The following is a 27,768-nucleotide window of genomic DNA, read 5'->3' as shown; positions in this document are numbered from 1 at the left end:
TTGTCACAGGAACAAAATAAGATTTTCCAATCTAGATTTTATTCAAAAGCAACAATTAAAGGCACTTTACAGAAGGATCAATATTGAACCACTCTGCTATATCTAGCATATAAAATACATGCTATTGTGCAAAAAAAAATCAATATACAGCCTTCTTCTCATATACAAAATAGACCAAAACAGATCAATATCTTCCATAAGACTATCTATAAGTATCAAAGTAAACAAACAATGATTTATATACAGTCCTTGTTGCCTCTTATAAAAGTAATAACCCTGTTTTTACAGCAGGTTTTATATTTGACAGGTAATTTCATAGTCGGTTAGGATTAAGAAACAGTTTGTTCCTGGCCTCTCAATCCATTTTCTTCTGCATCAATGCTCATGCTGTCATCGCCATAGAAATAGCAAGGTGGTCTTACAGGGGGGGCTTCAATGATTAAGACTCCTTCAGGAGACAAGGACGCAAAAACTGTCACGGGGTCGACTTCGATGGGCAACCTAGAGAAGCAGAGAAATGACACAATATTGAGCAAGGCTTTCAGACCAAAACCTGCAACCCTGACCCAATTGTAGGTTCAGTGCTTCACAGTTTAACGTTTAATACATTCAGAATATAAATTTTGTTGTCGAGTCTAGTGTTTCAATTGCATTTTGTGCAATGTCATGTAAAATAGTCTGGGCATGAAAAATAGCAGATTAAACTTAAAAATTGTATTCCTAGTACAAAAATATCTTAAGTAAAGTTAATATATGAGCTGGATAGACAAGGCTGTCTAGTGAATTGGCCATGCAACAGCAGCCAGCAGTGAGAGGACACCAAGTGATCAACTGCAATTAGAAACAATAAGAAAGAAAGACTGGTATTACACAATGCCTTTCACGACCACCAGACATCCCAAAGTTGCTTTACAGCCAATGAAGTGTAGTCACTGTTGTAATGTAGGAAACACAGCAGCCAATTTGTGCACTCACTCAGTATTGCGCTGGAGTGTCAGCCGAGATCTTTATGTTCAAGGCTCTGGAGTGGGATTATGAATTCACAACCTTCGGTGACTCAGAGGCAAAGGGTGCTACCAACTGAGCCACTGACTCTTGCTTTAAGAACATAAGAAATAGGAGCAGGAGTAGGCCATTTGGCCCTTTGAGCCTGCTCCGCCATTCAATAAGATCATGGCTGATCTGCTACCTCATCTCCACTTTCCTGCACTATCCCCATATCTCTTGATTCCCTTAATATTCAAAAATCTATCGATCTCTGTCTTGAATATACTCAGCGGCTGAGCCTTCACAGCCCTCCGGGGTAGAGAATTCCAAAGATTCATTACCCTTTGAGGGAAGAAATTTCTCCTCATCTCAGTCCTAAATGGCCGACCCCTTATTTTGAGACTGTGACCCCTGGTTCTAGACTCCCCAGCCCTGTAAGAATTTTGTAAGTTTCAATGAGATCACCTCTCATTCTTCTAAACTCGAGAGAATATAGGCCTAGTCTACTCAATCTCTCCTCATAGGACAATCCCCCCCATCCCAGGAACCAGTCTGGGGAACCTTTGTTGCACTCCCTCTATGTCAAGTATATCCTTCCTTAGGTAAGGAGTCCAAAACTGTACACAATACTCCAGGTGTGGTCTCACCAGGGCCCTATATAATTGCAGTAAGACATCTTTACTCTCATACTCAAATCCTCTTGTAATAAAGGCCAACATACCATTTGCTTTCCTAATTGCTTGCTGTACCTGCATGTTAACTTCCAGTGATTTGTGTACAAGGACACCCAGGTCCCGCTGAACACCAACATTTCCCAATCTCTCACCATTTAAAAAATGCTCTGCTTTTCTATTTTTGCTACCAAAATGGATAACTTCACATTTCTCCACATTATATTCCATTTGCCATGTTCTTGCCCACTCACTTAGCCTGTCTATATCCCCTTGAAGCCTTTTTGCCTCCTCCTCACAACTTACATTCCCACCTAGCTTTGTATCATCAGCAAACTTGGATATATTATTACATTTGGTTCCCTCATCCAAATTATTGATGTACAGTAGATTGTGAATAGCTGGGGCCCAAGCACTGATCCTTGCAGCAGCCCACTAGTTACAGCCTGCCAACCTGAAAATGACCTGTTTATTCCTACTCTGTTTTCTGTCCGTTAACCAATCCTCAATCCATGCTAGTATATTACTCCCAATTCCATGAGCTCTAATTTTGTTTAATAACCTCTTGTGTGGCACCTTATTGAATACCTTCTGAAAATCCAAATACACCACATCCACTGGTTCCCCCTTATCTATTCTGCTAGTTACAACCTCAAAAAACTCTAACAGATTTGTCAAACACAATTTCCCTTTCATAAATCTGTGTTGACTCTGCCCAATCCTATTATTATTTTCCAAGTGCCCTGTTACCACATCCATAATAATAGATTCTAGCATTTTCCTTACTACTGATGTCAGGCTAACTGGTCTGTAGTTCCCCGTTTTCTCTCTCCCTCCTTTCTTAAATAGTGGAGTTACATTTGCTATCTTCCAATCCGCGGGAACAATTCTAGAATCTATGGAATTTTGGAAAATGACAACCAATGCATCCACTATCTCTGTAGCCACCTCTTTCAAAACCCTAGGATGTAGGTCATCAGGTCCTGGGGATTTATCGGCTTTCAGTCCCACTAATTTCTCCAGTACTATTTTTTTTTTTACAAATTGCAAACACAGTAAAGTGGCAATGTAACAAGACTTAAGGATTTCACTCAAAGTTACAGGTAAGGTGGTATTTTCTATGCTTAAAATAAATCACAAACACATTGGGGTCGATTTTCCCAAAGCTGTCAGGAAGAAGGTGGAACTACAACTTTCAGGTTTCAGACCGCCTACATCGACGTCCGGCCAATCCGCGCGATTTTCCCTTGATTGACCTTGTTGAGCCCGCCCAGCGGGCTCAGCAGGCCAATTAAGGGCCACCCGGCAACAGGTGACATCACAGACTGCAATTTCATCTGTCAAGAGTTCTTGACAGATGAAATATCAGTGTTTCACAGCTGTTTGAAGCTGCCAAACACTGACAGTCTGAGTTCTAACACGAGTCCTTCTGCACAGACTCAGTTAGAACTCTCAGCAGCACTCAAAGCTGAAGGCTGTCACTTTTCACAGATCGCAGCCATTCAGCTTTAAGTGCCGGCTGAGTGATGCGCTCCCGACGCCTACAGGAAGAAAGGCTGTTAAGGTAAGTACAGGTAAGTAAAAGTTCTTTACACACACCAAACACACTTACCTTTGCACTCATGCACCCATCACTCACCCGAACACCGACATCGTGACTCCTCCAAGTCCTTCAACCCGACGGCCCGCCTGCTCTAACCTGGCGTGGTTTGGAGCCGTCGGGAATCCCACACGACACCCCTCAAAATAGGGATTAGGCTAAAAACTGCCCATTAGCAGGCAGTTAATTGGCACTAATCCCTTCCCGCCTGGGGTCGGCGGGTCCCAGTGCGGGGTGGATACCCGCCGCCTCTGAAACTTGCGTGGAGTGGGGTTTTGGGTGGGATGGTGTCGGGACCCCCGAATTCAGGATTTCCCCCCCCCACACGCCTGAAACCCCGCCTGACGGCTCCAGGAAAATCGACCCCATTGATCCTGAAATTCTGTGGGGGCTCTTCTGGTTTCTGCCCTTTTTTTGTGGCGAGTGGGGGGTTCCAATAGTCTCCTGCCAGAGAGTTACTGTGGGATACATGAAGAACCCCCTGGAATTTCCGGGCTATTCTTTGTAAACAATCCCAGTGTAGGTATTTATTAAGAAATGAAAATGAATCAGTGATTTGATGCAAGCAGGGCAAGCAAGCCAGTCATGTTATCCGTAGCAACCCAGTGAGAACTACCAATGGGTTAACCCTCTAACTGCTGGCAGTTCGAGAAATTCCAGTCTTCCTGAGTTAGACTTTTTTGTAAGTTTATTTTAAAGTTCATACATCCAGTACTCATATTACAGTAACAAAGCTACTCAAAGTACAGAAGGAGCTGTGGAGACTTCGGTTCCAGAATCATCCTATGAACCAATTCTAATGTTTTGAGAGTACGGTGCCCAGAATGACAAATGTGCCAGCTGTGGTTCAGTTGGTATCACTCTCATCTCTGAGTCAGAAGGTTGTGGGTTCATGGTCCCACTGAAGAGACTTAAGTCCAAAAATCTAACCCGACACTCCAGTGCAGTGCTGAGGGAGTGCTGCACTGTCAGAAGTTAAACCAGGGTTGATCTCCCGGCTTGATGGTAATGGTAGAGTGAGGGATATGCCGGGCCATGAGGTTACAGATTGTGGTTGAATACAATTCTGCTGCTGCTGATGGCCCACAGCGCCTCATGGATGCCCAGTTTTGAGTTGCCAGATCTGTTCGAAATCTGTCCCATTTAGCACGGTGGTAGTGCCACACAACACGGTGGAGGGTATCCTCAACATGAAGACGGGACTTCGTCTCCACAAGGATTGTGCGGTGGTCACTTCTACCAATGCTGTCGTGGACAGATGCATCTGCAACAGGTAGATTGGTGAGGACGAGATCAAGTAGGTTTTTCCCTCTTGTTGGTTCCCTCACCACCTGTCGCAGACCCAGTCTGGCAGCTATGTCCTTTAGGACTCGGCCAGCTCGGTCAGTTGTTGTGGTGCTACCGAGCCACTCTTGGTGATGGACATTGAAGTCCCCCACCCAGAAGACACTTCGTGCCCTTGCTACTCAGTGCTTCTTCCAATTGGTGTTCAACACGAAGGAGTACTGATTCATCAGCTGAGGGAGGGCGGTAGGTGGTAATTAGCAAGAGGTTTCCTTGCTCATGTTTGACTTGATGCCATGAGACCTCATGGGGTCCTGAGTCAATGTTGAGGACTCCCAGGGCTACTCCCTCCCGACTGTATACCACGGAGCAGGAGAGCATGCCGGGAACAGCACCAGGCATACCGAAAAATGAGGTGTCAACCTGGTGAGGCTACAACACAGGACTACTTGCATGCCAAACAACGGAAGCAACATGTGATAGACAGAGCTAAGCGATCTCACAACCATGTGATCAAATCAAAGCTCTGCAGTCCTGCCACATCCAGTCGTGAGAGTGGTGGTGGACAATTAAACAGTTAACAGGAGGAGGAGGCTCCAAAAATATCCCCATCCTCAATGATGGTGGAGCCCAGCACGTGAGTGCAAAAGACAAGGCTGAAGCATTTGCAACTATCTTCAGCCAGAAGTGCCGAGTGGATGATCCATCTCGGCCTCCTCCTGAGGCCCCCAACATCACAGATGCTAGTCTTCAGCCCATTCAATTCACTCCACGTGATGTCAAGAAACGGCTGAAGACACTGGATACTGCAAAGGCTATGGGCCCTGACAACATTCCGGCAATAGTACTGAAGACTTGTGCTCCAGAACTAGCTGCGCCCCTAGCCAAGCTGTTCCAGTACAGCTACAACACTGGCATCTACCCGGCAATGTGGAAAATTGCCCAAGTATGTCCTGTCTACAAAAAGCAGGACAAATCCGATCCGGCCAATTACCGTCCCATCAGTCTACTCTCAATCATCAGCAAAGTGATGGAAGGTGTCGTCGACAGTGCTATCAAGCGGCACTTACTCAGCAATAACCTGCTAACTGACGCCCAGTTTGGGTTCCGCCAGGGCCACTCAGCTCCTGACCTCATTACAGCCTTGGTCCAAACATGGACAAAAGAACTGAACGCAAGAGGTGAGGTGAGAGTGACTGCCCTTGACATCAAGGCAGCATTTGATCGAGTGTGGCATCAAGGAGCCCTAGCAAAACTGAAGTCAATGGGAATCAAGGGGAAAACTCGCCATTGGTTGGAATCATACCTAGCACAAAGGAAGTTGGCTGTGGTTGTTGGAGGTCATTCATCTCAATCACATGACATCACTGCAGGAGTTCCTCAGGGCCGTGTCCTAGGCCCAACCATCTTCAGCTGTTTCATCAATGACCTTCCCTCCATCATAAGGTCAGAAGTGGGGATGTTCGCTGATGATTGTACACTGTTCAGCACCATTCGAGACTCATCAGATACTGACGCAGTCCGTGTCCATATGCAGCAAGACCTGGACAACATTCAGACTTGGGCTGACAAGTGGCAAGTAGCATTCGCACCACACAAGTGCCAGGCAATGACCATCTCCAACAAGCGAGACTCTAACCATCTCCCCTTGACATTCAATGGCATTACCATCGCTGAATCACCCACTATCAACATCCTGGGGGTTACCATTGATCAGAAACTGAACTGGACCAGCCATATAAATACTGTGGCTACAAGAGCAGGCCAGAGGCTGGGAATTCTGCGGCGAATGTCTCACCTCCTGACTCCCCAAAGCCTTTCCACCATCTACAAGGCACAAGTCAGGAATGTGATGGAATACTCTCCACTTGCCTGGATGAGTGCAGCTCCAACAACACTCAAGAAGCTCGACACCATTCAGGATAAAGCAGCCCGCTTGATTGGCACTCCATCCACCACCTTCAACATTCACTCCCTCCACCACCGGCGCACTGTGGCTGCAGAGTGTACCATCTACAAGATGCACTGCAGCAACTCGCCAAAGCTCCTTCAACAGCACCTTCCAAACCCGCGACCTCTACCACTTAGAAGGACATGGGCAGCAGACGCATGGGAACATCACCACCTACACAAAGTTCCCCTCCATGCCACACACCATCCTGACTTGGACCTGTATCGCCGTTCCTTCACTGTCGCTGGGCCAAAATCCTGGAACTCCCTTCCTAACAGCATTGTGGGTGTACCTACACCATATGGACTGCAGTGGTTCAAGAAGGCGGCTCACCACCATCTTCTCAAGGGCAATTAGGGATGGGCACTAAATGCAGGCCTAGCCAGCGACGCCCACATCCCATCAATGAATTTTAAAAAAAGTGCAGTCTTTCAGATGAGACATTAAACCGTGGTCCTGTCTGCTCTCTGAGGTGGATGTAAAAGATCTCATGGCGCTATTTTGAAGACGAGCAGGGGAGTTGTCCCCGGTGTCCTGGCCAATATTTATCCCCCAATCAACATCAGTAAAAAAAAAACACTGATCACTAAAAACTGATAATCTGATCATTTATCACATTGCTGTTTGTGGGAGCTTGCTGTGTGCAAATTGGCTGCTGCATTCCCTACAGTACAACAGTGACTCCACTTCAAAAAATATTTCATTGGCTATAAAGCACTTTGGGATGTGCTGAGGTTGTGAAATGCACTATATAAATGCAAGTCTTTCTTTCTTTTAAATATGACCTGAATAATAAGCTTGAAAAGGAACTCTCAGTTATAATCAAATGCTCTGCATTAACCTCAGTGAGAATAGCTTCACATTCATTGGATACTTGGAGTGAATGGTTAGTGTCACACCCAGATCCATTCCATTTTTGCAAATATAAACCCTTTCATCATGCACGTCTCAATATATTTCATAATTATATACACCTTAAAATCCATCTACCATTCTTTAGACTGTGTGCGTAATCGATCCAAATCCTTTTGAATGCCATTAATTTCCATTTGACTTGTCAGCTCGGTGTCGTATCAAATGTTACAACAGTGGCAGAAGTACCCTCCTCCATATTATTCATGAACGGTGTGAGAACAGGGGACCCAGAATAAAACACTGAGCAACTCTCTCTATTTAATGTCACCTTCTCCTTACTATTGCTGAGCCAGGTAAATTCCCATTTATTTCATGATCTTCAATCTTGTTTCACAGCCTCACATCTGGAACTTTAATGAATGAATATATTCTGTGAAAGAATGCATTAAATAGAAGACTAGCAGTTGCTGTCACTGGGTGTGTTCAAAGCAGTATTTTCTGTTCGCATCTTAATACCAGTCTCAGTATGATCAATCAGTTGGTCCATTTTGATAGTCAGAGTGATTACGCTGATGTCCGTGTTCAGAAGCAGACAGGCCCCAAAATGATATACTTTGTTTATTGCATATCACTGGGTCCATTTCATTGTATAGCTGTTGAAATAGAGACCTTTAAATTCTGCAGAGGTTCTCTTGGTCTTCTGCAAACCAGGCAAGAGACTGACAGAACCGCTCCCCCCCCAACGAATACTGGGAGAACCCCCTGCAAAATTTCACAGCCAGAGAATATACAGTAAGTTAAATGGGAAATTAAAAAAAAAATACTTGTGATACATCGAGAAGCCAGTATTTAAATAGGGGACAGAGGAATTACATACAAGTTAACTCCTATTTCAACCTAGCCTTAATTGCCAACATGGGTATGGAAACCATTAACAATGTCAACGTTAATTAGAGTTAAGGCCCAGAAAGGGACATTTAGGCTTTGAGAAAGCTGATGCTGCCTCCAGTACACATGGCTCTCCTGTCTCTTCTCATGAACAAAAACAGTTTGTCAAACACTTTTTCATGAAGACAGTGTCCCTTTAATAAACATTGTTCTCCAGAGATTAACAGGTACAGGAAACTTTGGTTTATCCGGAGGTTAATTGTCCGGAATGCTCGATCCACCGGCAAAAATCAGGAGCCGTTTTGTTAGGTTTTTTTTCTTCTCGTGGCTTTTTTTTCCCCAACAGTCAGGCTCTGCAAAGTCTCTCTGAAGCTGTTGCTAAGCTACAGAGATGCTTCCAAGGTACAGCCGACTGTTTAGAAGCTGTTGCTAAGCAACAGTGTTTGTTGCCAGATACGGCGCTGAACCGTATGCTTCAACATTAGCGCTGGTTTGTCCGGCAGTTTTGATGGAACGGCAACAACTCAGTCCCGTCGGTGCCGGATAACACAAAGTTTGCTGTATATTAATTAGAATGTAAAGGTTTAAAATGGAAGCAATTGTTTAAGTGTCTTGATGGAGTCGGCCTAATGTTTTATTTTATATATTGAAATGGTTCTAGTAAAATGGGGTTTGCAATATAATGGCAGTTCATTATTTAGCTGTTGAAACAGAGAAAAGCAAAATTTTTTTGTTAAATGAACATTGTCTTAGAGAAGAAAAGTTTAACAAACGTTTTTTATTTAGACATACAACGTCAAGATATAAACTGCACTGCATTTCATGGGCATGGTGTCATTATGACATCCAGAAGCAGTCAGGATACACATGTAAATTTAGTGCTCATTTAAATTTAAAATTAATTATTTTAACTAGTGACCTAATGTATAAAATAAGTACAGCACATGATGAGTCCTGAGTAATGATCTCTCTCTCTCTCTCTCTCTCTATGTATCAGGCACAAGGCAGTGATAATACATCAATGTGGTGAGTTATTAGATCAACCCATTGGCGGGATACAGATCATATCCCATGTCCATTTGATATCCATGATATATACAAGTTGTCCTCCCCAAGATAACTGGCACAAATATTTTAGATGACTACCTCAACTCTGCCAAGTCTCAGACTTTAGGAGTGACAATCACACATTTTGACTTTAAGAAGTCACCCATGACAGAAGAACTACATACAAGTTATCTCCTATTTCAACCCAGCCCAAATTGCCAACATGGGTATGGAAAACATTAACAATGTCAACGTTAATTAGAGTTAAGGACCAGAAAGGGGCCTTTCGATTTGGTGAAAGCCGATGCCTCCAGTACTCTAGCTCTCCCAGCCTGGCATCCGGCGGCATTTTAGAAGGACAGTCAAGTAGATGGGACAAGTGCAATAAAAGGCCCGATGTCTCCGTGTTGCGACACTGAAGTTCGGGCTCGGAGGGCACAACAATGACCGCCATTTGTTAAAACCTACGCGATTTTCCCTGTTGATAATCAGGGCGACTCCTTCACCAAATAAGGTAAGTGCTCGGCTTTCCTCTCGCACAAGTCCATGAACTCGCTCTCTCGGCGTTTCCTACTCGGTTTATACCAAGTGACCGACAATGAAAACGAAAGTTTCACACTTGAAAAATCAAAGCTATTAACACCTAGCTATGCCCATTAAACCGTTCCTTTTTTTTTTAAAAATTCCCTCCTGGCGATAAACCGTGGCTGCTACTTACTGGATTTTTTTGGTGAAGTTTTTTGAGACTATTCCTCCTTCTTCTTGTTTTTCTTCGTGGTTTCCTTAAAACGATGCAAAGAGAAAAGTTGTCAGGGAAGAAAATCAAATGGTATCTGATCTGAAGTCTGATTTACGACACTCACTGGGACCTGTACAAGGTCAGGAGTTCGAGATTTCTTCCAGTGCTCTCAGTGGGTTTTGCTGTCGCTTGGCCAACTTCCCACCTGTTCCACTGTCACTATGGTGTCTACTGGGGTCTAGACCTGTCCTTATCTGCAGCCCCAGAACCCTTGGTCATTGGAACAGGATCTACACCGCCATTCTGATAAACCCCATCCACATTTCAACTTGGAAAATATAAGCCACTCCTTAAATGCACAGAACACCTTTTTAATATCACAGTATGCATGCCTGTAAGCTCAACCATATCTGTTACATTCTGTCGAAACGTTAACTGTTTTCTCTCTCCACAGACGCTGCCTGACCTGCTGAGTATTACCAGCATTTTCTGTTTATATATCTTAAAATGTTCTTTACATGTCCCTTGTGTTTTCTGGCAATGGGTCAATATAACCTCAGCGTGCAGATATGTCAAGTGGCAAATATTTTTACTTTATTTTGGCAAGTTTAAATGTATTCAAACTGAAAATATCCCAATGAAAACTAATCCTCAAACTGCGCCCTGGGCAATGTGCAATCTTGCTTTACAATTTGTATGTTTGTGGCCAGTGAATTTCATAACATGCAGTAACCTCAACCAATAATGCATGCCACCATGAATAGTCCAAACCAAAAAGAAATGCTGGCAACACCCAGCAAGCCAGGAACAGCATTTGGGGAGAGCAATGTGACAAGTTAACGTCTCAGGAGTAACCCCTTCATCTGGAATCATCATTAGCACTTAGATCCTCTTCCAATTGTGCTTTGATCCATTCTGCCCAGTTAACCCATTGGTTGAGTCAGCTCGATTCACCCGGCACCTTCCCGTGCAAGCGCAGGAGATGCAACACATGCCCTTATACCTCCCCCCTTCCCACTGTCCAGGGCCCCAAACACCCCTTCCAGGTGAATCAGCGATTTACTTGTACTTTTTGCAATCTAGTATACTGTATTCGCTGCTCACGATGCGGTCTCCTCTACATTGGGGAGACCAAATGCAGATTGGGTGACCGCTTTGCGGAACACCTCCGTTCAGTCCGTAAGGATGACCCCGAGCTTCCGGTCGCCTGTCATTTTAATTCACCGCTCCATTCCCACTCGGACCTCACCATCCGCGGCCTCTTGCATTGTTCCACGGAAGCTCACCGTAAACTCGAGGAACAGCACCTCGTCTTCCGATTAGGCACTTTACAGCCTTCCGGACTCAATATCGAGTTCAACAATTTCAGATCATAACCTCGGCCCCCATTACATTTTTACTTATTTTTTATCCCCACCTTTGTTTTGCCTTTTCCCCACCCCTTTTTTTCTTTTCTTTTATTTCTCTCCCACATGGCAGCTGTCTCCCATTCTGCCAGCACATTTCACACCTAATCTAGAGACGTCTTTTGTCTCCACTAGTCCTATCACCATCTTGTCTTGTTTTGAATACCTCTTAATGTCTCTTCATTTCTCTTTTGTTCTCTCCCAGCCTGGCCTCTCAATCTATTTCATTTCCTGTGCCTTTCCAGTCTTGACAAAGAGTTTGACTCGAAACGTTGACTCTATTTTCTCTCCAGGATGTTGCCTGGCCTGCTGAGTTTTTCCAGCATTTTCGGTTGAGTCAGCTCTCCCCCCTCGCTCACCCTGATACTCATTTGCTCTGGCTTCGCCTATCTGCTGGGGGATTCTGCCCCCTCTCCCAACCTACCTGATATCTCCACGAATCCATCCTTGGTTCTGATCGTGAGCTCCTCGGGAGCGAAGCTCTGCACGTTGACACAGACCTTCCAGGGTTCGCCAGGGGTGAGGCTGGGCGGGTTCTTGGGCTCGGGGTAACCGGTGTAGCGAGCCGTGTACTGGGGTGGCGCCGGGCTGTAAGTGGCCTGAACCTCCCGACCCGGCCCGTTGAAGGACGACCTGAGAGGTCCGGGCCAGGTCGAGGTCAGTCTGGGCCTCGCCCAGTCGGGCCAGTCGGCCGTGAAGTGGTCGGGGAAAGCCGACATCCCGAACTCGTCGTCCAAGAATCGAGAAGACAAGCCGGGCTCTCGGAAAGGGTCCCTGGTGCTCCTGTGCCTCCCGGGGATCTGGCAGGAGAATGGGACCTGACTCTCAGCCATGCTTCTTCTCAGCCGCTTCTCGATTCACACACACACTTGCTTCACAAGAAGTTTTTTTTTCCCTCCCCCTTTTAGTTCTGTGCCCCGGTCTTTATAGTTCGCTGGAGGGGAGGCAAGCGCCAGTTGTCATCATCTGTATAATCTGATCTATGAGCAATTGAAAGGAATCCGACGTGCCCCGCGGGAGAATCAGGCCCTCTTACGTATACTGACCAAGTTTAGCCATGCCTGACTCTCTGAGAGCTTAGCCCTGCCTCCCCACAGGCTATTTCAAGCAATTCGAGTCATCCTTGTTTACCAGCCCGTGTCACCCAGGGTGGGGGAGAAAATACTCGATTCATGAGCACTGCGTGTCCCATTCCCCCCCCACATCTCAGACTACAATAACAAACATTACTCGTGGGTGGCTAAAACTCTTCCATAGTCAGCCTTTCATTATTAATAAATAATAGCAGAACACACACCCTGAGAGCGGTTTCAACAGAGTGCTGCGAGTTGGGTGAGTCGGAGTTAGGTGAGGAGTGGAAGGAGGAGCTCCCTTGCTTCGCCTTTGTTTTCCCTAACTTTTCACCCTGTAGGAAGAGGCCGGTGTCGGGAGCAGCAGGAGAGTAGTGAGTTTTTAAACTCACTTTTGCGAGCTTTTTCCTCAAAGGCCGGTCAATCTCACAGACCGGCGGCGACGTTCCAGAGCCACGCCACGATTCAAAGAGTGATGCAGGCAAGAGGAAGTAGCTGATTGGGTGAGTACGGCCAGGTGGGTATTTATACTACTCTATCGTTTGACAGTTAAGGTTAATAGTTTATCAAGTTTAGAAGGCCTTAATTTTTGTGGTTATAGTTTCTAAGGTCTCTGTTGTGTATCGGGGAGTGCTAGTAACCAAGGGCCCTTGAGTATATCATTTAATTGTAGTGTAATTGGTGGTATTGATTTGATTTAATTTAATTTAAATTAATTGAAGGGTAAGTCATGACAGCACAGCTCGGCCCCATGGCATTCTCCTCCTGCACTATGTGGGAAATCAGGGACACTGATCCAGCTGCAGCTACTGGCAGACCGCATAACGGTGCTGGAGCTGCGAATGGATACATACTGGAGCATTCGCGATGCTGAGGATGTCGTGGATGTCACGTTTAATCAGTTGGTCACACCGCAGGTAAAGGCTGCACAGGTAGGAAGGGAATGGGTGACCACCAGGCAGAGTAGTAGGCGCAGGCAGGTAGTGCAGGGGTCACCTGTGGCCATCCCCCTCTCAAACAGATATACCAATTTGGATATTGTTGAGGGAGATGGCTTATCGGGGGAAGGCAGCAACAGCCAACTTCCTGGCACCGTGGGTGGTTCTGCTGCACAGGATGGGAGGAAAAAGAGCAGGAGAGCTATAGTGATAGGGGATTCTATTGTAAGGGGAATAGATAGGCGTTTCTGCAGCCGCAAACGAGAGAAAACAGGGAATTATAGACTGGTAAGCCTGACATCGGTAGTGAGGTAAATGCTAGAGTCCATTATAAAAGATGTAATAGCAGAGCACTTGGGAAACAGTGACAGGATCGGACAAAGTCAACATGGATTTACAAAAGGTAAATCATGCTTGACTAATCTACTGGAATTTTTTAAGGATGTAACTGATAGAATAGGTAAGGGAGAACCAGTGGATGTGGTGTATTTGGACTTTCAGAAGGCTTTTGATAAGGTCCCGCATAAGAGATTAGCGTGTAAAGTTAAAGCACATGGGATTGGGGGTAAGGTACTGACTTGGATAGAGAACTGGTTGGCAGACAGGAAGCAAAGAGTTGGAATAAACGGGTCTTTCTCCGAGTGGCAGGCAGTGACTAGTGGGGTACCACAGGGATCGGTGCTAGGACCCCAGCTATTCACAATATATATTAATGATCTAGACGAGGGAACTAGATGTGATATCTCCAAGTTTGCAGATGACACAAAGCTGGGTGGCCATGTGTGCTGTGAGGAGGATGCCGAGAAACTCCAGTATGATTTGGACAGGTTGGGTGATTGGGCAGATGCATGGCAGATGCAGTATAATGTGGATAAATGCAAGGTTATCCACTTTGGTGGCAAAAACCAGAAGGCAGATTATTATCTGAACAGCAATAGATTGGGAGAAAGGGAAGTGCAAGGAGACCTGGGTGTCCTTGTGCAACAGTAGCTGAAGGTAAGCATGCAGGTACAGCAGGCGGTTAAGAAGGCAAATGGTATGTTGGCCTTCATAGCGAGAGGATTCGAGTACAGGAGCAAGGATGTCTTGCTGCAGTTGTGCAGGGCCTTGGTGAGACCACACCTTGAGTATTGTGTGCAGTTTTGGTCGTTTTACCTGAGGAAGGATGTTCTTGCCATGGAGGGAGTGCAGCGAAGATTCACCAGACTGATACCTGGGATGGCAGGAATGACGTTTGAGGAGAGATTGGGTCGATTGGGCTTATATTTGCTGGAGTTTAGAAGAATGAGAGGGGATCTCATTGAAACTTATAAAATTCTAACAGGACTAGACAGACTAGATGCAGGAAGGATGTTCCCGATGGCGGGAGAGTCCAGAACCAGGGGTCACAGTCTAAAGATAAGGGGTAAGCCACTTAGGACAGAGATGAGGAGGAATTTCTTCACCCAGAGAGTGGTGAACCTGTGGAATTCTCTACCACAGAAGGCAGTTGAGGCCAATTCATTAAATATATTCAAGAAGGAGTTAGATATATTTCTTAAAGCTAAAGGGATCAAGGGATATGGGGAGAAGGCAGGGACAGGGTACTGAATTTGGAGGATCAGCCATGATCTCATTAAATGGCGGAGCAGGCTCGAGGGGCTGAATGGCCTACTCCTGCTCCTATCTTCTATGTTTCTATGTAGAGTCGCTCCCCCTTGGTCGTCCTGTTGCAGAGAATCATATAAATTTACGGCACAGAAGGAGGCCATTCGACCCACTGTGTCTGCGCCAGCTGAAAACGAGCTATCCAGCCTAATCCCACTTTCGAGCTCTTGGTCCGTAGCCCTGTAGGTTACGACACTTCAAGTGCACATCCAAGTACTTTTTAAATGTGGTGAGGTTTTCTGCCTATAGCACCCTTTCTGGCAGTGAGTTCCAGACCCCCACAACCCTCTGGGTGAAAAAGGTTCCCCTCAACTCTCCTCTAATCCTTCTACCCATTACTTTAAATCTGTGCCCCCTGGTTATTGACCTCTCTGCTAGGGGAAATAGGTCCTTCCTATCCACTCTATCTAGGCCCCTCATAATTTTATACACCTCAATCAAGTCTCTCCTCCGCCTCCTGCCTGTTTTTTGTTACATGCCAGAGAAGGCTTTAGATAGAAGTGACAGTCATGCTTGAAATTACTGTGCGCATTCAAACTACGTTTCAATGCTAACAGGCTTATGATGTGATCCGAAGAAAAGCCCCTCTTTTAGGGCAATTAATACTATACACTTTGCCTCAATGCAGAATGGGTCCCACTTCCTGTTATCAATAGATAGGTTAGAGACTAGTATTTCATCAATTGCTCAGAAATGTTTCAAAGCACTTTACATACAATGGATTATTTTGAAAGGTAACGATTGTTATGTAGGTAAACATAGCTTTTTGTTTGTGTACAGGATGGTACCACAGCAGGAGCGAGATGAATGGCCAGTCATCTGCTTTTGCGGATGCTAGTCGATGGAGGAATGTTAGTCAAGAATTATATAGAAATTGCAACATGGAAGCAGGCCATTCGGTCCAAACAGCCCATGTTGGTGTTTAGCCTCCACATGCGCGGTAGCCCTAATGGGAGATGTTCCCATATCTCTTTATTCCCCTTTCCTTCAACCACCGAGCTAACCTATTCTTAAATGTTGACTTGGTCTCTGGTTCAATCGTTAACTCTGATGCATGCATTCCACAGCCTCACAACATGAAGACACTAGGAAATCGCCCCAATTTTCTTCATAATAGTGGCCGTAGGATCTTTAATATTAATTTAAACATCAGAACAGGCAGCTGGGGGCTGCAGAATGCGCCAGTAGAGCTCACGATTGAAGCAGAGATGGTGCCAAGAAAGGGATATGGGAACAGGATGGGCACATGGGATTAGGGCTCCCATTCTTTGTGGAGGATGAACATTAACACGGACTGATTGGGCCAGAAGGAGTGCTTTGCTCTGCTGTGCTCACCTCCATTGTTTTCGGCCTGCCAGATCAGCATTCACAAAGGCAGCTGTTTCAACAGCTGATCTGCTGGCTGGTATTGTTGAAATGCTCCGTTTAAAATACTTTAGGAGATAATTCAAATCATTTTCAATAAATAACTTTGAATCATTCTTGTTTGCTAAGTAGCCGCAATTTGCTCCGCCAAATTAAATGCATTATATTTTTTTAATTTGTGGGAAAGTGTGCCTTTGAATACATACAATGCTTATTAACACTGTGTCACCTGGGATGATGCTAGTGAATATTTTTGTCTGAAATGATTACAATTTAAAAAAATTTCGTGAGGTTGTTACATAATTTTTGATCACAAATATGAGCAATATGTATGAAGATATCATCTATATTACAGTACTTCATAAATATATTACATTACACGAATGAGCCAAGATTGATAGTCGTGATGGGGCGAGTTAGTTATCTTGTTAAATAAAAACAGAAAATGCTGGAAATACTCAGCTGGCCAGGCAGCATCTGTGGAGAGAGAAACAAAGTTTGTGGGCTGGATTTTTTCAATGAAGTCGCGTTGGGGGGCGGGACTGCTGGTTTTTGAGTTTCAGTCCCGCCCCCAGCAACGTCTGACCAACCCATGCTATTTTCCCTTGATTGACCTACCGGCCAATTAAGTGAAAGCCGGTGACAGATGACGTCAGCGTATGACGTTTCGTCTGTCGAAAATCTTTTGACAGATGAATTGTCAGCACTTGACAGCTTTGATAAGCTGTCAAACATTGACAATCTCTGTTCTAAGGTGAGCCCTTGCACAGAAGGCGCACCAAGACCTCTCTCCTCAGCAGAAAGCAGATGGCTGCAGCATCTGAGAATGCAGCAGCCATTCTGACATCTCTGCTGTTGAGATGAGGCACCTCCGGATCTTCAAAGGTTGAAGCCTGCAGGAAGAAGCAAAGGTAAAGAAACTTTTCCCAACACTTTACACTCACCTCTCATACTTACCTGTCCACACTTGCACCCATCACTCACCTCTACAGCTGACATTTCAACCCCTCTCAGCCCCGCAGACCCACTGCTCGCCTCACTGACCCTGGCGAAGTTCGCAGCCGTCGGGAAGCCCGCAATTGCAGGTGTAAAATGGGGATAAGCCTCAAAACTGCCTGTTAACTACCTGTTAACAGGCAGTTAATTGGCTCCAATCCCCTTCCCGCCTCGAGGAGACGGGTCCCTGTGCGACTCGGGGACCCGCCTCCTGGGAAGATGGCATGCAGGTGGGTTGGGAGCCGGGTCGGTACCCGCTCCCAGTTTCTGCCATTTTCCTGGCAGTCCCGCCTCCATACCTGCCTCCACAGGGCTGGGAAAATTCCCCCCAATGTTTCAGGTCGATTACCTTTCATCAGAATTGGAAAAAGTTAGAGATGTAACAAATTTTAAGCAAGTACAGAAGCAGGGAAATGGGGAAGGGGAGGAAAGAACCAAAGGGAAGGTCTGTGATAGGGTGGAAGGTAGGAGAGACTAAATGACAAAAGGGATGATGGTGCAATGCAAAAGGAGATGGTAATGGGACAAGTAAAGAAACAAAAGATGGGTTTAGAGGAGGTGTAAATGGCGATAGCAGAATCATTACAAACAGCTGCCGATCGAAAAAATAGGGGAAAAGGTTATGGTTTGAAATTGTTGAACTCATTGTTGAGGCCAGAAGATTGTAAAGTGCCTAATCGAAAGATGAGGTGCTGTTTCTCGAGCTTACGTTGAACTTCATTGGAACAGTGTAGGAGGCCGAGGTCAGAGTGGGAGCGGGGTGGATAATTAAAATGACAGGTGACCAGGAGCTCAAGGTCCCGCTTGCGGACTGAATGGCGGTGTTCCGCAAAGCGGTCACCCAATCTGCATTTGGTCTCCCCAATGTAGAGGAGACCACAGCGTGAGTAGCGAATACAGTATGCTAAATTGAAAGAAGTACAAGTAAATCGCTGTTTCACCTGGAAGGAGTATTTGGGGCCCTGGACAGTGGGGAGGGAGGAGGTCAAAGGGCAGGTTTTCCTTTCCTCGCCTCTGTAATTGCTTAAAATCTGTTACATCTCTAACTTTTCGCAGTTCTGATGAAAGGTCACAGACCTGAAACGTTAACTTTGCTTCTCTCTCCACAGATGCTGCCTGACCAGCTGAGTGTTTCCAGCATTTCCTCTTTTTATTTCAGATTTCCAGCATCCGCAGTATTTTGCTTTCATATTAGTTATCTTATTGTACCTATTCATCAGCTTGTCAAACCTCAACTCCGTTTTGAAATCACTGATGTAATATATATTCTGCATATGTGGCCAATTTTGAAGAGTGTTTCTCAATCTGGACGAGTTGGTTTCCTTAATAAAAAGTGACACCATTTCAGTATCGTTTGGCACCACTGATGATTGTTCCAGATGGATCAAAAAATTCATGTATACTATATCATAGTCACTGGAGTGGAAATTTTTCATCTGTACTTAAAGTTCATCTCCCTAGTGTGGTGGCTAAGAATAAAATGGATTGATGTGCTGACAAAATTTCACAGCGGGGTCAGGAGGGAACACCAGAGCTGTTAGTTTAACTTCCCAGCGTTGAGTGAAGCAATCATGCCTCAATTACCTGTTGCTGGTTGCCCCAAAAGGAGAGTGAAAGAGAGTAAAGGGTACAAAGACCAGATGGGAAATGAAGAGTGGGGAGTGTATGATGGGGGTATGAGATAGTATATTACAGGCAACAGAAAGTATAAGGGGCAGACAGGAGAATGAATGAGATAATGGGGAGTAGGGGGCAGCTGCTAGAGAGTGTAGGAGGGACAAGTGAAAGAGGGAGAGTAAGAAATGGCTTGGGCTGAGAAAGACTGGTGGGAAATTGGGTCACCTCTCCCTCCAAATACTGCACATGCCAAGACCCATTGCATTGTAAGCTCTATGTACTTGAGCACTATATTTAAACCAGATTATGGTGAGGATGAGAAGCTTCTGATCGGAGTGCTGCTAACTGATATATTTATGAGGTTATAATATGTAGGGAAAATTGTAACCAGAGTATTGCTTCGTAGAGTAGCAGTAGTTCTTGTATAAACACATTGTTTTAAAATATCAGTAGACTGGAATTTTGAACTCCCTCTGGTTGATATTCTGAAGGGCTGAGAACTAGTGACTAAAATGATTCAGAGCCCATGGTTTATGATTCAATTGTACCATAATGGACATTCTGTAAATGCTAGAATCTCTCTTTCTTTCTCTTTCTCTCTTTGGTCAGACTAAAGGCATCTTTTTATTCTGACCCCACTAGCCCCGCCAACTTGGTTACATTATTAGTGAGATTCCAAAGCATCTTGCACAGATTGACACAGTTCTCATACACTTTCTGCCTTCCAACACCACAGCAGCTTAATTCAGCTTGCGCTGTTGTTTCACCATATCTATATTTATATAATTCTGTTTAACAATGTCACTGCCAACACAATCAAGTAGAAATGATTTTACAAAATGTGTTTATGGCCACTTCATTTCACTCTTGGGGGCCCTGTTGTTGAATAACACCAGAAAAGAAACAGCAGGGAAGCTTTTTACATTTTCAAATTCAAATCATTTGGTTGACTGGGAATCAAGTCTACCTCTTCACTACTGATGCTTCAATTCTCCAACTGATTTCTAAGGGACAATTGACCTTGGAAAACAAATGGCTCCACTTTGTAATGACCTCATAGTGGTAAATACAAATTGAAAATTGCAGCTGGAGGGGAGGTGCAAAGACTCAATGCATTTGAGTGCCACCATGGTGTCCCGGGGAGAGACAGGACATGGGATTTTGCTTATGATTATGGCTCAGATCCACTCAGGAAAATAAACATTTTTGTGGCTTCGTGAGCTTTTATGCAAAATTGTCGTACTCGAGCAGCAAATTACATTTTGCTGTAAGTGTAGCTAACTTACAGTATTGGTAGCACCACATCAAATCACTTGCCATACCTGTGAAAGTCTATTCACTAATTTACCAACCTCAACCATTGCATTGTGTGGAGTGCTGAGCAGAGCTGGGTACTTCCTCACAGAGAAGGGAAAATCACAGGGGATTGACCCTCAAGTGCTCTTACACATCTATAAGGAGCTAGCTTCGGATTGGCATTGGTTGAGGTCTGTTAGCTGGGTGCCCACCTGCCTTCTCAAGTAGGGAATATGTGGTAGAGAGAAATCCAAGAGTGGGGAAGGAGAAAGTAACTTAAGCCCTCATACAACAGTAAAAAAACAACCCAAAAAATGAATAATTGTTCTGTTCAATTCTGCAATTGAGTAATTTCTCCAAAATGTCATGCATTACCAAATTTATACCCTAAACTGCACATAGTCACCTGTTTCAGAGACCACTAGTAAAACACAGCAGGTCAGACAGCAGCTGAAAGAGAAAGAGAGGTCAACAATACACATAGGACTGTACATCAGAACTAGTTCTCTTGAAGGGGAAAACTCAAAACTTTAACCTCTCTCTGATGATGACTGACCTGCTGTGTGTTTTCAGAAAATAACGTTTTGGGATACGTTGTATGAGTAATCTGCGACATGGCATGTGGTAAGTGTAGCATGCTTGGGAGGAAAAAGGTGACTTTGAACCTCTAGTTCCCAAAGCTCTCCACCACTATTTTTTCTCATTTTATGTCTGGGTATGTTGTCGACTAATTGATAGTTACTGCAAAGCCACACTCAACCTCATCCTGCTGTGCCACTCATCACATCCCATCACTCTGCCTTCCCTACCCTACTCCTGCACATCCTTATTCACATCAACTTACCTTGCACCTCCTCCCATCCTTCACTAACTACATTTTCACTTCCCCATCTCACTAGCCACCCCTCACACTCACCCTCATCCTAGTCCAATCATACAAGGGTAGGCACTTGGGTGGTTTAGCCAATGTTCATGCAAAGTTTCTTTTAATGTGTTATCAAACAATGAAATCTTTATTTTCAACACTTTGCGTTCTTGGACAGATCTGTGTGTACCTTTGGAAGTGGCTTAGTGAGTTGCAATGAATGGTGAGACTTAACGGTACCCCCCGCAATGGTGATAACTGTGAAAGGAATGGCTTGGGCATTGTAGGGATCTTTATGGTGCTGGTGTGGGGTGGTGCTAATCTGGCACATCATGTGGCAGCCAGGGTGTACAGCATCAAGTGAAGTAAATCTGGCCATGGTGAGGCCACCTCTGGCCTCCCGGGCAGCAATGTGGTCGGGTGCTGATGCCCCGTGTCCTGTGCAGCATCAGGTGATTGCAGAGAAGGTTGGTGTTGTTGGTGCTGCTGGTGTGCCTGGTGATGTTGCTGTTGGGGCTGATCGTGGTGGGATTCTGAGGACCAAGGTGAGACTTTTTCAAGGGCACCAATGCTGATGGAATAGCTGGCAGCTGAAGTTGAGATGACAGTAGCGATCTGTCAATGGTGAGAGAGGTTGTTCCAAGGAGGTGACAGTGGATAGAGAGTTTGCTCCAAACACTTCAAAACTCCATAAAGCTGAAAAGTGTATTCCAACTCCTGAAGTTTCCAGCCTCTAAGATTGGAAAGTAACCAGCTGTGAAATGGTAGGTGTTATACCACTTCTGCAGCTGTCACTTATTCACAGAAATGGAGAGTTGTTTAAAACCCAACACACTTACCTGGCATAATCCCCGAGCAGCATGAACCTTGTAGAAAACTTGGGAAAATGATTTGTACCTGGTAAAATGCTGATTAAATTGCTTTAAACACCCTCTTAACTATCTGAATTGCCTGACCCACCGCTGCAAAGCGTAGGCAGAGCCAGCAATAGGGAAACTGACATGGAGGCGGGTTCAGAGTGGGATACCGCCCTGTTGTCAATCTTTTTGATTTTGACAGTGGACCTGCCTCCGAACCTGCCCTCTGAGTGCTGGCAAAATTCCGGCTGTAGAATCATAGAATGGTTACAGCACGGAAGGAGGCCATTCGGCCCGTCGAGCCCATGCCGGCTCTCTGCAAGAGCACTTCAGCTAGTCCCACTCCACTGCCTTTTCCCTGTAGCCCTGCAATTTATTTTCCTTCAGGTTCTTATCCAATTCTTTTTTGAAAGCCACGATTGAATCTGCCTCCACCACCCTCTCAGGCAGTGCATTCCAGATCCTAACCACTTGCTCCATTTGGCTCTTTTGCCAATCACTTTAAATCTGTGTCCTCTGATTCTCGACCCTTCCGCCAATGGGAACAGTTTCTCTCTATCTACTCTGTCTAGACCCCTCATGATTTTGAACACCTCTATCAAATCTCTTCTCAATCTTCTCTGCTCCAAGGAGAACAACCCCAGCTTCTCCAGTCTATCCATGTAACTGAAATCCCTCATCCCTGGAACCATTCTTGTAAATCTTTGCTGCACCTTCCCTAAGGCCTTCACATCCTTCCTAAAGTGCGATGCCCAGAATTGGACACAATGCTCCTCTTTACATGCAAAATAAAAGTTGCATCTTCTAGACAATAGTATGCCGCTGTATAATAAAAGAAAACAAAGATGGAGCAATTGTATTCCTTCTGTAAATTAATTTGATAAAAGGTTCATCATAACTTCCTTGCTTTTGTACTCTGTGCCTCTGTTTATGAATCCCAGGATCCCATATGATTTTTTAACCGATTTCGCAACCTACCCTGTCACATATACCTCCAGGTCTCTCTGTTCATGCACCCCCTCTAGGATTGTGCCTTTTAGTTTATGTTGCCTCTCCTCGTTCATGAGCTTTGTTATTGCACCTGCCCCCCAGATTTCAGCAAGGTCTGGAAATATCTGTTTAAAAGACTTCACAATGGTGCGATTCTGTCATAATAATGGAAGTCTTCAAGGAACTGAGCAACAAAACAATCATCCCTAACATTACCGTGAGTTCCAGCAAAGTGAGTAAAATGTGAAAACCGATTATTCTGTGGGTGACTGAGCATCAACATTACAAAGACGATTTCTCAAGAACACAGAGACCTGGAATGCTGGGCACAGGTTTGTGTCTTTGAGTGCACTGTCGATATTTCCTATCCTTCAAACAGAGTTTTACTTGAAATTCATATCATCTTTGGAAAAATTCTAAAATGGACGTGGCAGTCAGATGTTGAACTTACCAAAGTGAACCTTCTGCTGGCTCAGAGGAATATTTTCATGATTTTTGTGTAATATTCAGGTTGGCTTGGATCCTGGACTAGCTAAACCGGGAAATTCCATATCAGAGCTACCTCAGGATGGAAATTTCAATCTCTTCTGTTCCAGTATGAATACTTAATGTACTAGTGCCAAATTCCTCTCCGTGCTATTTTAACTCCGAGCAATTCTTCCCCCGTGTCTGTTGGAATGCAAACTATTGTGTTGGTGCTGATGACTTTGCTTTTTTTTTTAAAAGGGTCTTTTAATAAATATATCATTTAATTTTGGCCCAAATATAATTGTTGATCATTTTATTGTGTTTCTAATTCTACACCTCTATTTAGCAAGCTGAAAAGCTGACATTAATATAGTGACTGATGATGCTTAGCAACAGTGGTCAGTGCCTCAGAGCATTGGCTCAAGTCCCATTCCATTCATTTCTTGTTCTGGGTCATTGGGTACAGGAGTAATCAGAAAACACTGTCATGCCTTGGAGGTCCCTGGTGCCTCCAAGAAGCCGACTAGATGCATCCACCTTTTTGGCTGTAAAGGGATCAAGCCAGGCCCAGTAAGAATGGGCATTAAAAAAGCTAGTATCAGTAATGGTGACCATGAAACTAATGGATTGTCGTAAAAACCCATTTGGTTCACTAGCATCCTTTAGGGAAGGTGCCGTCCTTACCTGGTCTGGCCTACCTGTGACTCCAGACCCACAGCAATGTGATTGACTCTCAACTGCCCTCTGCAGAAGGCGGCTCACCACCATCTTATCAAGGGCAATTAGGAATGGGCAATAAATGCTGGTTTTGCCAGCGACACCCACATCCCATGAATGAATGGAAAAAAAAATAGGATAAACTTTGCAAATATCCCAATTAAAAATAATGTCTATAAAAATTGCCATTCAAGTTATCTGACGATGCCCCATTTAAGGCTCTTGACAGCTTGCCTGAGAGGCAACATATATCACCTCAGATGAATTACATAGGATTACATAGGATATATGGCACAGAAACAGGCCATTCGGCCCATCCAGTCCATGCTGGCGTTTACGCTCCACACGAGCCTCCGCCCGTCTTTCCTCATCTAAATCTATCAGCATTACCCTCTATTCCCTTCTCCCTCATATGCTTGTCCAGCCTCCCCTTAAATGCATCCATACTATTTGCTTCAACCACTCCCTGTGGTAGCGAGTTCCACATTCTCACCACTTTTTGGGTAAAGAAGTTTCTTCTGAATACCCTATTGGATTTCTTGGTGACTATCTTATATTGATGGCCTCTAATTATGCTCTTCCCCACAAATGGAAACATTCTCTCTGTATCCACGCTGTCAAAACCTTTCATAATTTTAAAGACCTCTATTAGGTCACCCCTCAGCCTTCTCTTTTTAAGAGAAAAGAGACCCAGCCTGTTCATCCGTTCCTGACATGTACACCCTCGCACTTCTGGTATCATCCTTGTAAATCTTCTCTGCACCCTCTCCAGGGCCTCTATATCCTTTTTATAATATGACAAACAGAACTGTATGCAATACTCTAAGTGTGGTCTAACCAAGGTTCGATACAGGTTTAGCATAACTTCCCTACTTCTCAATTCTATCCCTCTAGAAATAAACCCTAGTTTGGCTAGAATGGTTGACTCTAGTGTCTGACTATGCCTAGCTAATGATGTTCATTTCCCCCCTCACAGGTGACAAAAGAACCAATCCTGCTCCTGTTCGATGCGATGGTTTGGCAGGTGCCAGCAACCCTGTGGCATCTCACACATGAGGCCATTCTTCATTTGTGAGTCTCAACAGTGAGTATCTTCTGCCTGAGTAATGTGGAAGATGTATCACAGCTGAACCCAGTGTGCTCACCCAATGCCCAGAAATGTGCGCTTTCGAATAGGGGTCATTAGATAGAGATCAGGAGCCAAAACATTAGTTGATTTTCCCCTCCCCTAGCCCAAGGGTACCGAGATCAATTCTAATACGCACACAGTCAAGCTGCCCGAGATCTACTAATTTGGTGTGCGGGCTGGGAATGGAACCTGGAAACTTCCTTGGTCCATATGGCTCAGTACCACAGGTATTTCAGTTATAGACCAAGCCATTGGAGGGGGGAGCTTGGAGATGCAGTTTGAGCAAGTCAAGTCAGATGATGTCTCTTATCCAGTCTACTTACCTTCTTCATCTTCTGATTGATCACTTGACTTCCACATAAAACTCCTTCTTGCAACCTTACTGCTTCTCATACTCAAGTGAGTATAGTGTAAAACTACAATGTAAACTGACAGCACACAAGTGGATCAGCATCAATGATGCAGTCACTTATCAGAGTAAACATTTCCACATCTTCTTGCTGGACTTTTCTTGCTAAGTGAAGCAAGAAATTCACAACAGGCCAGTATCAACTACAGTTTAACAGTGCATGTATCAGGCAGGTAAATTAATCCCTCCTGCCAGATGAACGAGTTTAGGGAAGCCCCCACAGTATATTCTGGGAGAGTTCACTGTGTTTGGAATTCAAACAGCATTACTGTATATCAGTGACAGGAAGTCCTATGATAAGAAGTTCTAAAATGCTTGAGTGCTTCACCCTCAAGTGAAGTGAATGTTCCAACTGCTACAATCCATGCAGCAATGCAGTGTCTTCGGCCTCGGCTTAAACCCCTCGCCTGGGGAGAATGGTGCATGGGGGGAGGGGTTAAGCTTAGGCCAAGTCCACTTATCGAGGCCGCACGGTTTTCACCCGGTGACCCAAACCTGACAGGGGAACTGTGGCAGGAGGTGCCGACTGACCCGAAGAGGCCAAGGTAAGTTTAGAAAAATTACTTTTGTGCAACAGTGCTCGCCCCAGGCCCTGCAAGGAGCCCTTGGGCCTCCCCAGCCCCGGTCTTGCCTTTCCATCTCCACGCTGACACCAGCAGCCAAAGCCCTTACTTTTGCCGAGGACTGTTCCCTTGATCTCTTGCGTCCTAAGGGTCCCGACCCGATTTCCCACTCCCGCCCGCTGACCCTGACGTCAATCCTGCTGGTTTTGTAAGGGAGACTGTCTTGCATTATCTAAATGAGGCTCAGGAGTTAAATGGCTTAGGCCTCACGCTGAGATCCCCATGGTGGGGTTCCTTTCCGCCCGCACCCCTGCTTGTGAAGATCATGCCCTCCCCTCCCCCCACATTGAGGCCTTATTGTTTCTAATGATCCTCCAATCAAAGTGTAGGAACTTTAGTGGCAGATTGGTGGAAACCCGAGGGAAACTGTATAAATGGCAGAAATTCCAGGCGACAATCTTTATGGCCTGTCTGATTGAGATTGCCCCTGATTTAGGGGCAGCAGGATTGTGCTGTGCCCCACAGAGGGAACTGGGTTAAGGCTGCCCAAACTCACTTCATTAAAAACCCTTTCATCCCATCAGTGTGAATGGATTGGAACCCAGGCTCCAAAGGTGAAACCACTTCACCATTATGGCCAGGCCTCTCCTCTCCTCAGAGCTGCACCTACTCCGCCGCCCTAACTGCACCCAAAGTGTGGCGGGAAGACCGTTTACACGTGCCAACATGGATTCCACCGCACTTCTGGTGAAGATACGGCAGTGAAGCAAGGGCAGCTCTGAGGACATTCTCGGCCTATGCTTTTTTATTTGTAAGGTGTGGCCTAGGACCGTCCAAGCTCTGGCCTTCGAAGGCCAAGCAGCTCAGTCATGTCTGAGGGTCTATTTATTATTTGCTGGTCAGTCCTTTCTCAATTTTGTGGGCATGGAGGTTTGAAAAAGGCTGTTTTTAGCGCTGTTGCTTGGTTGGTGGATAAATTCTAAATCAGAACACCAAGATCTGTTACTAGCAACAACTTGAGCTAAGTGCAAGTTAATGGCAACATGGACTTACGGATTTAAATTTTATAGAGGACTCATGAAGTCCCATGGTGTGCACCTATGAAAGAAAGACTTGCATTTCTATAGCGACTTTCATGACTTCAAGACATCCCAAAATGCTTTACAGTCAATTAAGTACTTTTAAAGTGTAGTCACTGTTGTAATGTAGGAAATATGGCAGCCAATTTGCACACAGCAAGGTCCCACAAACAGCAATGTGATAATGACCAAATTATCTATTTTAGTGATAATTGAAGGATAAATATTGGCCAGGACACTGAGGAGAACTCCCCTGCTCTTCTCTGAAATAGTGCCATGGGATCTTTTACGTCCACCTGAGTGGGCATACGGAACCTTGGTTTAACCTCTTATC

The 27,768-nt window shown here is 45.0% G+C and overlaps 1 protein-coding gene and 1 long non-coding RNA gene across 10 annotated transcripts in view; one reads left to right on the top strand and one right to left on the bottom strand.

The window, feature by feature from the left end:
* Positions 1-17: 17 nt before the first annotated feature.
* On the bottom strand, positions 18-12,350 carry hspb8 (heat shock protein family B (small) member 8). The gene is made up of 3 exons (XM_085961801.1): positions 11,853-12,350; positions 10,002-10,065; positions 18-501 (listed from the first exon to the last, which is right to left on the bottom strand). Exons 1-3 carry the CDS (start codon positions 12,259-12,261, stop codon positions 330-332), a joined length of 645 nt encoding a protein of 214 aa, XP_085817927.1. The 5' UTR covers positions 12,262-12,350; the 3' UTR covers positions 18-329.
* A 193-nt stretch (positions 12,351-12,543) lies between these two features.
* The window catches only part of LOC147104445 (uncharacterized), a 185,212-nt gene continuing 169,987 nt past the window's right edge, over positions 12,544-27,768 (top strand). For 7 of the 9 annotated variants that reach the window (XR_015072343.1, XR_015072336.1, XR_015072341.1 and 4 more), the window contains exons 1-2: positions 12,544-12,760; positions 25,231-25,338. This is a non-coding gene — a long non-coding RNA (uncharacterized LOC147104445). The other 2 variants (XR_015072339.1, XR_015072342.1) reach the window with 2 other exon arrangements.

The sequence above is a fragment of the Somniosus microcephalus genome, chromosome 19 (assembly GCF_052327205.1).
Source record: "Somniosus microcephalus isolate GS21.2 chromosome 19, FLI_Smic_1.0, whole genome shotgun sequence".
NCBI classification, from domain to species: Eukaryota; Metazoa; Chordata; class Chondrichthyes; order Squaliformes; family Somniosidae; genus Somniosus; species Somniosus microcephalus.
The sequence above is the reverse complement of the archived record's forward strand: the minus strand, read 5'-3'. Positions and strand labels throughout refer to the sequence as shown.